This window comes from Gastrolobium bilobum, unplaced genomic scaffold (genome assembly GCF_033153095.1).
Source record: "Gastrolobium bilobum isolate Gb01-03AN ecotype WA unplaced genomic scaffold, APGP_CSIRO_Gbil_v1 utg6195, whole genome shotgun sequence".
Lineage (NCBI taxonomy): Eukaryota > Viridiplantae > Streptophyta > Magnoliopsida > Fabales > Fabaceae > Gastrolobium > Gastrolobium bilobum.
The window spans coordinates 385,172-397,731 of record NW_026898878.1 but is presented as its reverse complement, the minus strand read 5'-3'; the positions used below and the strand labels follow the sequence as shown (position 1 = coordinate 397,731).

Here is a 12,560-nt window from a genome sequence, read left to right as displayed (position 1 = left end):
TCATAATATATTTAAAATTGAGAATGATTCGTTTACAAATTTTTTTAAATTACACTATATACTTTCGGAAATACATAATGTAACCTAGTGTACTTTTTTGTGTGGTAAATATGTAACCTAGTGTACTTTCGGGAGTACATAGTGTAGTTTGTAAACAAAAAATTTGTAAATATAACCATCTTCATTTAAATTATATTAAATACAAAGCACCTGAGCAGGCAATACCAAGAAGAATTATAATTTTATTAAATATTTTTTAATTCTACTAAAGATATTTTTTATACAAGTGGAAATTGAACACATAACTCAATACAACTTACCCAAATCTCTTACCAAAAATATTTTAAGCTTTAGATAAAGCCAAATTATAAATTGTAGCTAGGGCCAAATTATGATTTTAACCCTGGTCAAATTATATATAATCATATAATTATATATAATAAATATAATTTGTTAAAATTTAGCCAGGCCACACCTACCATGCATGTGGCTCCGCCGCTGCCTCTCACCACTAGTTCAATCCTCTTGACCAATTTTTTTTTTGCCTTTTTATCATGCTTTTGAAACTTTTTGTGAGTCTCTTTCTTATTTGTTAAAATTTTGAAGAAACATTTTTTGTTATGAAAAAATCATTCCATATAAGAAATCAATTTTATGTTTTGAATCTTGAATGAAATTTATCTATTAATTATACCTGAAGAGAAAATAAATAAAAAGAATAAGTTCAAAAGTATGGAACATTTCTTTTCATACATTTCATAATTTGCATCCCACAAGAACATCAAGAAAGGAAAAATATGGCAAAAAATAAATAAATGTATAAATTAAACATGAAAATTATATGATAAGGGAGAACAAATTAGTCACCTCGAATATCGTATAGAGTCATGTCATCGTGACTCATTTTCATGTAAAGCTCTTTAAGACCCTAAATAAAATTCACCCAAAGATTACAAGATAAAATAAAGACTAGTTTGACAACAATATATATATATATATATATATATATATATATATATATATATATATATATAAAAGCCACTTTAGATAAGTTTGTCTACAACTACTTCTTTTTAACTAAGTATGACCGGTAATACATAAAAATTGCATTTTATCTCTCCTTCACGTCAGTCGACAGGGCTAAGAAGAGAGAGAAAAAAATAACTTTATTGTTATAACTAAGTATGACCGGTCATACTTAGTTAAAAACGAGTAGCTGTAGATAACCTTATCTAAAGTGGCTGTAGAAATACATTTCTCATATATATAGTAAGTTAAACCTATTTGTGTAAAGTTTATGGGAAAAATGTTTCTGCAGTTAATGTAGATAAGTTATCTGCATTTATTCCCAAAACGACGTCGTTTTGGTATTGAAATCTTAAAAAATTATAAATATAAATACTATTATAACCCTAAAATAAATTAAAATTACAAAAACACCATGATTTCCGCCTCAAAACGACATCGTATTGGGCTTACTGCAGATAACTTATCTGCAGTAACTGCAGAAAAAACGAACCCAAAGTTTATAATCTAATTTTTTTTTTTTTGGAAGGTTTATAAATTGAATTTCAATATTTGTGATGGTATATTTATAATAAATTTAAAAGCATTAAATAAAATGATAAATAGGGGAACATCAAAATCTTAATTGTACTTAATGCGATGTTTGTAATTATTTTGTCAAATTCTGATAAAAAGAAAGAAGATTTATACTTGTAAATTTATTATAATTCAATTTTCATAATTAGCTTTAGTGTATCCGAGTCTGATGCCAATTGTCTATTTTATTTTTAAACTTTCGTATAATAAATTATCCATATCTTCGATTTTGATTTAGTATATCTTTTATTGATATTATCCTTTATTAATAAACAATAGTTTTCTTAATACCAACTTTAAATAAATTTTTTCCCGACCCTTTTCAATTAGTAATCATCAAGAGTCAAAATTTAGTGTATATGTTCAAGATTTTTAACTTCATATAATCCTAATTTATGTAGTTTTTCATATGAAATTTCTTTAATCACATCCCATATTCTATTCCTAATAAGTTAAGATTCATACTTGATCTTTGATCTCTCTGTTGTTCTCATATTGTTCAAAATCTTGTTCTTCTTCGCGTAGTTTGTCTCTTTCTCGTTGTACTCAACCTGCATACAAATACTTTTCAGTGAGCAAGTAAATGAATTCTAACAGTATAATAAAGTCAACATCTTAAAAAGATTTTAGATAATAATTAGCTAAAGTCCCATATAAATTGAAAGTTGGAAATGATCACAATTTATCAAGACTAATGAGCAATATATATTTAGTTTGTGGTAGGGTAATGACTTCGATTAGTTCACAATTGCTTGGAGCAATGTTATCGTGGGCTGCTGAACAATGAAAAAAATCAAGTCAGTAGAGTGAAATTAACATTAAATCTATATGAGGAAAAGAAAAACTGGAAAGCGGATAGGAGATGTTTCCGTACAAGAAAGCCATGGTCTCAGCCAAAGAGAAGGAGAGAAAGACTTCGGAGGACGAGGACACTCATCAACTGGAAAGGAGTGTTAAACGTCCTAAGGAATCCTTGAGGGAAGATATACCAATGGATGATGCCATGACTGAAAAGCCTGGCCTAGAGGATCCAAGATATTGTTGAAATGGGAGTTCCATCCAATGGAAATACAAACAATCCTATAGGACGTAAGGTTGTGTCTTACAAAGACAAGGTGTTATCTCTGAATGGGCAAGGTGGTGACTCTGACTCTGATGAGGAGGATTGGATGGCAAGACAAAGAAGAGAAGAGGAAGAGGATGGAATGAAAGACATAGCCTCAGAAAGCAACCCTCTTTGTCCTATCTATAGATTCTCTAAAAGTCAGCATAAGAAGGACTGTGAACAGTGGAGGAAAGCACTTATTATAAAACTACTGGGGAAAAGGATAGCTCCTAGCTACCTCATGATGCACCTGCAGAAGATATGGGGCTTAGTAGGCATGTATGAACAGTTCGTTTTGGATAATGGTCATATCCTTCTAAAATTTTCTAACGACAGAGACTATCGTCATGTTCTCCAGGAAGGTCTTTGGATCGTTTTTTATCATTATCTAGTTGTACAGAGGTGGAGGCCTTTCTTTAATCCTAACAATGATGCTACCCGGAAGCTTGAGATCTGGGCTCGGATTAGAGGCCTTCCAATGGAGTTCTATTCGTCCTATCACCTGTGGCGAATTGGTAACCTCATAGGAAGGACTCTGAAGGTAGACAAAAGATCGGTCAGGAAGAATGAAGAAGGGGAAGGATAAATTATTGATAAAACTCGATTCCCCAGGATATGCATCGAGGTTGATCTCAGGAAGACCCTAGTTCCTTCGTTCATGCTGGGGGAGGATACCTACCAAGTAGGATACGAGGGGTTGCACATGATTTTCTTCTCCTGTGGAAAATATGGTCACAGGCAAGATCAATGCATTCAGATGGAACCAGGAAAACAGGAAAAGGTCATTGCTTCGGCCAGTTCCCCAGAACACCAGAAGTATGAGATAAGGGACGTGGGAGCAGTGACGAGAGATCAAGTGAAGGAAGATAAGGCTTTCGGCGATTGGATGGTGATCCAAAGAACCAGGAAGAACCGCCGGCTAAAGCCTACTTCGGTGGTGAAGAACGGTGGGGACAGAAGTCATCCAAATGTTCCTAAAGGGCACAACAACCAAGTCTCTGTTAGGTCAGGCTATGGTGTGATAGAAAATAGCAGCAGCCCTATAAAAATCGTGACTGCATTAGAAGAACTTTGCAGCGCAGTGTCCAATATAAGAGGGAATACTAATGAAAGAGGTTCTCAGAAACCAGGCCCAGGGACAGCAGACAAAGTGAAGGAACCCTTTCATAGGAAGGGTGTCTCAAAAGGAAGAATCGAAGCACCTATCACTAGGAAAGCCAGGAATAGAAATGTGGGTCCCCCTCCCATGCAGCCTCCCCAACGTAAAGATAAAGGACCGATACAACAGGGGTTGACTATCTTAAAAAGACAGGAGGTAGGGACCAGTTCCCTTGGCCCTAATGCTGAAAGACAACCACCCTCCAATGTAATACTCGAAGTAGGTACTGAGGATCCACAGCAGAAGAAAGAGAAGGACCGAAAGGAGCAAAATATACTACAGCTGATGAGAGAATCAGATAGCTATCAAGAGAATATGATACTGAACCAAAACCTAGCAGCAGTGAGAGCTACTATGGGACCCATGTAGCCTCCCTTGGTCTCGTTACTGGGCTCTCCTCATCTGTTAATCTTTTATGATTAAGTGCAGCTGGAATTGCAGAGGGGCTGCTAAGAAAGGTTTCTTGGCACTCATTCGTGACCTTAAATTTCGCTTTAACATTAGTCTACTGGCTCTCTTAGAGACTAAAATTAGTGGGGATAAAGCGGCTAGGATTAGCTCCAAGTTCGGCTTCCAAAAAGTCCACATACAGGATCCTATTGGGTTCTCAGGGGGTATTTGGTTGATGTGGGATGAGGTGGATTATACTCCACAGATACTCAAATCTAATCATCAACTCATCCATGCCAAGATCCGTTATATTAATCAGCCCAAAGTCGAATACATCTCCATTGTGTATGCGAGTCCGCGTAGATATGAGAGACGTGCTTTATGGAAAGACCTAGTGGACCTAAATGTTGACAGTTCCTCTCTATGGGTGGTTATGGGAGATTTTAATTCCCTATTGGACCCTAGCGAGAAATCAGGGGGTGGTTCCTTCTGTTGGGGTGCTTCCCAAGACTTTAGGGATTGCCTTTCAAAGTGTAACATCCAGGACTTGGGGTGCAAAGGTCCTTTTTTCACGTGGAAGAGAGCTAGGATTCATGAACGGCTGGATAGGGTGTGTGTGTCTGAGGCCTGGAGCACCCATTGGCCAAACCAATCGGTTCTAAATCTCCCATTCTATAGCTCGGACCACAGACCGATTCTCATCATAGACGAAGGTGCTAGCAACAGGGTTATTGGCACCAGGAGCTTCGAATTCCAGGCTGCCTGGCTAACAGATGATAGCTTTGGTAATATAGTAAGTAACTGTTGGAATAATGACAATGATTGGTCCACTAACTCTGAGCAATTTCAAGCTGATGCTTCCCATTGGCATGAGTACACGTTTAGAGCTTTGCAAAAGCAGAAGAATAGGATCCAAGCTCGGCTGAGAGGTATTGACGTTCGGCTTGAGATGTATCCGGATGAAGGTTTGGAGCGGCTGCAACAATCTCTTTGGAAGGAGCTCGATGTAATCCATGTCCGTGAGGAGATTTCCTGGTTCCAGCAAGCCAAATGCAACTGGATGGAACTGGGAGATAGAAACACAAGGTATTTCCATGCAGTTACAGTGGCAAAACATCGTCGGAATAGGATTATCACCATGAAGGATGATGACGGTACCTAGATGGATGATCCTCTAAAAATCGAAGATGGTGCAGTCAGTTATTTGAAAGGTTGTATGGAGACTGTGTGGACAGTGGGGAAAGCTTTCCCATTACGGTGGGATTTCCTAGTTTGAACAGTGATTTAGTCAATTTGGGGGAGATGCCCACCGCTCTGGAGATAAAACAGTCCATTTTTAGTATGGGTAAACTCAAATCCCCAGGACCGGATGGCCTCAATGCCCTCTTTTATCAATCTCAATGGAATGTGATAGGGAACTCCTTTTGCAAATTGTCAAGTCTGTCTTCCAGGATCCGTCCTTGGTCTAGAATCTTAACCTCACCTCCATTTGTCTGATTCCAAAAGTGGAAAATCTTGAATATTTCAATCAATTCAGGCCCATAAGTTTGTGCAACGTTTCTTATATAGCAATAACGAAACTCATTGCTAACCGTGTCAAGCGTTTCCTTCCTCGCCTTATGTCTCCCAACCAGTGCAGCTTCATAAAAGGAAGGGTTGGAGCAGATAATGTGGTGATAGCCCAGGAAATTATCCACTCCATGAGAAGGGAAAAAGGAAAGGTTGGATGGATGGAAATCAAGCTTGATCTCGACAAAGCCTATGACCGTCTAAAGTGGGAGTTCATACATGATTCTATGGTCGATGTCGGTCTCCCTCCAAGCCTGGTCACTCTCATAGATGCCTGCATTCGAACCCCAACTATGAATATTATCTGGAATGGGAAGGAAACTAGATGCTTTAAACCTAAGCATGGTCTTCGCCAAAGTGATCCCATCTCTCCCTATCTTTTTGTCATGTGTGTTGAGAGGCTGGCCCATCTAGCACATTTGATTAATCAGATCCTTCGCACTTTCTGTAATGCTTCGGGCCAAAAGCTTAGTACTGCAAAATCGAAGGTGTTTTTCTCGAAGAATGTTTGTTTCCCTAGAGCTAATCAAATCAGTGAGTGCTTAGACTTTGGCATAACAGGTGATCTTGGGAAATATATAGGAATTCCCATGCATCACAAGCGTGTCTCCAAGGATTCATACGCACACGTTCTTAGGAAAATGCAGGAGCGACTGAGCTCTTGGAACCAGAATGCACTTTCCATGACTAGGAGAATCACTCTTGCAAAGTCTGTCTTGAGTGCTCTTCCATCATACAGTATGCAAACTGGGGCCCTTCCACTTTCATTATGTGATGACATAGACAGAAACACCAGTAACTTCATCTGGGGTTCTTCCCAAAACCATAGGAAGATACACCTCATCAACTGGGAAAAGGTTTGCAACCCGAAAGCCACAGGTGGGCTTGGCTTCAGACAAACTAGACTAGCCAACAATGCGCTAATGATAAAGGCAGGCCATAGACTGTTGAAAGAAAAGGATAGCCTTTGGAGTAAGGTTCTTAGAGGTAAATATAAAGTGGGGGATGACTTAATTCCCGCGATCAGCAGGAGTAAAGATGGATCTAATTTCTGGAAAGGGATTGTATCCTGCTGGGCTGATGTAAGAAAAGGATCCAGGATTGCTATTGGGGACGGGCGTGGGACTATGTTCTGGTCCGACAAAGGGATTCCCCAAATCGATAACCTTCTGCAGGTGGCGGTAGCTCCAGTTGCACAGGAAGCTCTCCATTGGAAAGTTGCTGAATGTGTCTCGCAGGATGGGGAATGGGACTGGCAGCGTTTCAATCATTTGATTCCCCAGCAGCTGTGTGCTGTTATTGCGGGTATGATCCCCCCTGATCTTGGAGAAGGCCCTGAACTTATCATTTGGGACCTTACAACAGATGGAAATTTTTCTACAGCCTCTGCATCCTCTCTTATTAGCCAAACCAGTGAGCTTACTCAGGATTGGAAGATGTTGCCTTGGAGGTGGAGGGCCCCCCATCGTATCCAAAACTTCCTCTTGCTACTATTGGGGAACAATCTCCTAACGAACAATGAAAGGGCAAGAAGGCACCTGACCAACCTTGCCACATGTCCTAGATGCAACTTTCATACCGAAGACTGCAATCATATATTCAGAGGATGCCCTTGGGCTATTCAGGTTTGGAGTGCTCTTTGTGGAGCTATAAACGTGAACCACTTTCTAACTGGTAATCTGTATGAATGGCCGGTTGGTAACCTAAAGTGTGTGCAGCGGGCTTCAGGGAAAGAGGAATGAAGTACGGTGTTTGGAGTGACCTGCTGGATGATTTGGAAGGAGCGCAATAATCTTGTTTTCAACAACAAATCCTCTAACGCTGATGGTGTTATACTTAGTGCCACTGCTTTCGCTCACAACTTCTCCCACACCCAACACATGTTCGGCAAGGTGGTCACAGGGAAGAAGCCCAGAACGGAGAAGCTCATTGTGTGGTCTTCTCCACCGGTGGACTGGGTGAATGTTAACTACGATGGATCAGCCTCTTTGACAGGCTCTCAAACTTCCTGTGGAGTGGTCATAAGGGACTGCACGAGTAGATGGATCTTAGGGTTTTATAAATCCCTGGGCATGAGCAACTCCTTGAAGGCTGAGCTTTGGGGGATGCTGTGGGGACTTCAAGTGGCTTGGGATAAAGGGTTTCGTAGGGTTTTGGTGGAAGGAGACACTGAAACAGCCATTCTACTGACGAAGGAGGGATGTACTGAGCACCATCATCTCTTCTCCATAATCTGTAGAATCCGTAGCAGTATAGATAGGGATTGGGAGGTAAGATTAGCCCACATCCACAGAGAAGGGAAAGCAGTAGCAGATGTTTTAGCGTCCTTGGCTTCTCCTTTGAATTGGGATTTACACACCCTTAGGAAAATTCACCTCCCATGCATGGAGGTTATTAGAAAAGATTTCCAAGGTGTTTCTACACCTAGGATGATTCGAGTGGTTCTTTAGGCAGTGGCCTATTTTGTTTATTTATATTCCGTTTATCCAAAAAAAAACATTAAATCTATATCATGTGGTATATATTAAATACGAAGCCTTAAAACAAACTTGTGCAACAATGTCTAAAATTGTGATCTCATAATCATTTGATACGATTTTCAAAGTGATAACTCTCTCCCACAAGTCTTAACAATTCTTACGCAACTATTCAATAGAACAATCTAAACTGTTGAGTATATTTCAAAACAATGCAACGACTATAGACAATGACTAAGATATTTACCCTGTAATTTTAGTCGTTGACTTGGAGGATTCCTAAATTAATGGCTAAAATATACTGCCTGACGTATAGTTACCAGGATCTTGTATTATAACACCCTAGTGGCCCTCTAATTTTAGTCGTAATGCATATGTTTACAGGAAAGGTTAATCACAATATCAAGATAAGCAATTATCATTCTTTCTTATTAGTTCAATAAGGTAGTACAAGTTAGGAAGAAAGGAAAATTCATTAATTTATTTAAAGGAAAAAATATACCTGGAAAACTTAGAGCAGGATTAGTGCAACATCCAACTACCCCTGCATTAGTGATAGCAGATGTGAAAGTATTCACATTATCAGTGCAAGAACACTAAGAAGCAAAAATGTCATGCTATATATAGTGAAATATTTTATACCATTTTCCTTTCTTTGAAATCTTTTCGTTATTCCAACAGCAAAACTGGAAATGTCTAATGAGGCAAAGAAAACCGGTTATATACGAGCTAAATTAAAAAATTAAAAATCATGAGATACAAATATGAACCCAGTGGACAGTATAAAACAGACAGGGAAAAAGCCACAAAGATTTTCAATGTACCTTTATATAGGACCATGCTTGTAACAAAAATCCTATAAAACCTTTCTTTTTAAACAATCCATTGTTGGAATTAATGAACAATGATCTATTGGTTATGAATAAGAAGTGGGTTAATAAAGGAAAGAGAAGAGGGAAGTTGAAGAGGTGTGTGGGTTTTTCACAAAGTCCCAGATTGGACAAATAGTAGGAAGAGGGAGAGTTTATAAGCTCCCACTTCATTCTCCTAGATTGGCCCTTTGGGTCACTACACATTTTGTGGAGGGGGAGGAGCTAGGTGGGCTTTGGTCCACCACACGCGCGCGCCGCCGCCGCCGGCTGGCTCGGTGCGGTGTATTAAAAATAATTTTTTATTAAATTATTTTGTCCAAAAATTTGTCCGTTGCTTCCCTCCAAATTTTGAACCCAAACGTTTCTACCCGCCGGTTTTTTGAGCAATTTTGAACCGAACCGGTTCTTCCCTTTCGCGAACCGGTCACCGGTCGTACCCGTTCACTGCCGTCAGACACGGCAGTTCGTCGCCGACGATTTTTCATCGTGACCGGTCAGTGTCTATTTATAGACACTGACACCTTCAGAAATTGTATCCACCAGACATGTCTGTTCAAACAAGGGGATGTTCTACTCCTATACTCCCACTGATAATGATGAGAAACTTTATATGGGTAACTCATCTACTTCAAAAGTTGAAGGTGTGGGCAAAGTGGCTTTGAAGATGACATCTGGCAAGATAGTGACACTGAATGATGTGCTATATGTGCCTGATATTCGCAAGAACTTAGTTTCTGGATCTATGTTAAGCAAGAATGGCTTTAAACTTGTTTTTGTTTCTGATAAGTTTGTACTTACTAAGAATGATGTGTATCTAGGAAAGGGCTACCTTAGTGAGGGCCTTTTCAAATTGAATATGATGACTGTAAACAATTCCAATATTATTAATAATACTACTACTTCTGTTTACTTGCTTGAGTCTTCTAATTTATGGCATAATAGATTAGGACATGTTAATTTAAGGTCAATTAAAAGTTTAATTCATTTAGATTTATTACCTAAATTGTTTAAATAATAAGTGCCAAGTATGTGTTGAATCAAAATTTTCGAAATTACCTTTTAAATCATTTGAAAGATCAACCGAACTGTTAGATTTAATACATACTGATATATGTGACATGAAATCTACACCATCTAGGGGTAATAAGAAATACTTTATTATATTTATTGATGACTGCAGTAGATATTGTTATGTGTACTTACTTAATAGTAAAGATGAAGCTATTGTCCACATCAAAAAATAAAAAAGATGAAGCTATTGTTGCTTTAAGCAATATAAAAGTGAAGTTGAGAATCAACTCAACAAGAAAATTAAAATGGTAAGGAGTGATCGTGGGGGAGAGTATGATGGCCCCTTCGAGGAATTTTGTATAGAGTCTGGTATTATACACCAGACAACAGCTCCTTATTGACCGCAATCAAATGGGATTGCAGAAAGAAAAAATCGTACATTGAAAGAGATGTTCAATGCTATGTTAATTACGTCCGGTTTAACATAGAATTTGTGGGGGGAAGCCAATTTGACGGCTAATTATATTATTAATAGAATGCCTCACAAAAGGACTAATAACATACCATATGACATATAGAAAGGAAAGAAGCCATCCCTGAAATACTTTAGAGTGTGGGGGTGCTTGGCTAAGGTTGCGGTTCCTAAACTCAAAAGGTTGAAAATCAGACCTAAAACCGTGGATTGTGTATTCATCAGTTATGCACTTAATAGTAGTGCTTATCGGTTTCTGGTTTGTAAATCTGATGTCTCAGATATACATGTTAATACGGTTATTGAGTCAAGGGAAGTTACTTTCTTTGAAGACGTATTTTCGTATAAGAAAATACATGAATCAAGTGGTAATAATGATGATCAGGTTGTGATACCTCGGGATGCTACAACTGATACTGATCCTGTAGAGGATGTAGAAGATGAACCTAGACGTAGCAAGAGGCAAAGGACCGCCACATCCTTTGGACCTGATTTTATGACATATTTATTAGAAAATGAGCCTCGGACGTATTAAGAAGCTATAACGTCCCCGGAAAGACCATTCTGGGAAGAGGCTATCAATAGTGAGATAGAGTCTATCTTGTCCAACCACACTTGGGAATTGGTAAATCTTCCTCCTGGCAATAAATAAGCCTTTAGGAAATAAGTGGGTGTTCAAAAGAAAAATGAAAGAGAATGGCACTATTGATAAATATAAAGCTAGGCTTGTGATAAAAGGCTACAGGCAACGTGAAGGTCTCGATTATTTCGATACTTATTCAGCAGTTACAAGGATCACATCCATTAGGATGTTGATCGCGGTAGCTGCATTGAATGGATTAGAAGTACATCAAATGGATGTCAAGACCGCCTTCTTAAATGGCGACCTGGAAGAAGAGATATACTTAGAACAACCTGAAGGTTTAGTTGTTCCAGGACAAGAACGGAAAGTTTTTCACTTAATAAAATCCCTTTTACGGGTTAAAGCAAGCTAAAAAACAATGACATGAGAAATTTGACAAAGTTATGTTATCAAATGGATTTCGAATTAATGAATGTGACAAATAATGAAAAAAGATTTGCCATTGTCTGTCTTTATGTAGACGACATGTTGATCATGTGTAGTAATAATCAAATGATTAAAGCGACTAAAGAATTACTTAAAAGTAAGTTTGATATGAAAGATATGGGGATATCAGACGTTATCCTAGGTATTAAAATCCATAAAACATCTGCAGGGTTGGCCTTATCACAGGCTCACTATATAGCTAAGGTTCTTGAGAAATTCAAAAGTTTGAATATAACTCCTGTGAGGAACCCTGTAGATTCTAATCTTAGTTTATTAAAGAACACTGGTAAAGCTACAGCACAAAAGCAATATGCTCAAGTGTTGGGAAGCCTTTTATATGTTATGAACTGCACCAGACCTGATATTGCTTATGCAGTAAGTCTGTTAAGTCGCTTTACCCGTAATCCAAATGAAAATCATTAGAAAGCTATGGTAAGAGTTTTGGGATACTTAAAGTATACTCAAAATTATGCTTTGCATTACGAGAAATACCCAGCAGTTATAGAAGGCTATTGTGATGCAAATTGGATCACCGGCTCTAACGACACTAGACCACAAGTGGATATGTGTTCACTCTTGGCGGAGGTGTTGTGTCTTGGAAATCGTCTAAACAGACTTGCATCGCAAGGTCAACCATGGAAGCAGAATTTATTGCTTTAGATAAGGCCAGTGAAGAAGTTGAATGGCTTCGTAACTTTATTGAGGATGTTCCTAATTGGTCAAAATCGGTACCATCTGTATGCATACATTGTGATAGCCAAGCAGCTATTGGAAGAGCCAAGAACGTCATGTATAATGGTAAGTCTAGACACATACGTCGTAGACATGATACCG

At 38.5% G+C, this 12,560-nt stretch overlaps 1 protein-coding gene across 1 annotated transcript; it reads left to right on the top strand.

Moving 5' to 3' along the window:
* The first annotated feature begins 3,365 nt into the window (after nt 1-3,365).
* On the top strand, nt 3,366-5,418 carry LOC133284981 (uncharacterized). The gene is made up of 2 exons (XM_061482129.1): nt 3,366-4,231; nt 4,296-5,418. Exons 1-2 carry the CDS (start codon nt 3,366-3,368, stop codon nt 5,416-5,418), a joined length of 1,989 nt encoding a protein of 662 aa, XP_061338113.1.
* Nucleotides 5,419-12,560: the final 7,142 nt, after the last annotated feature.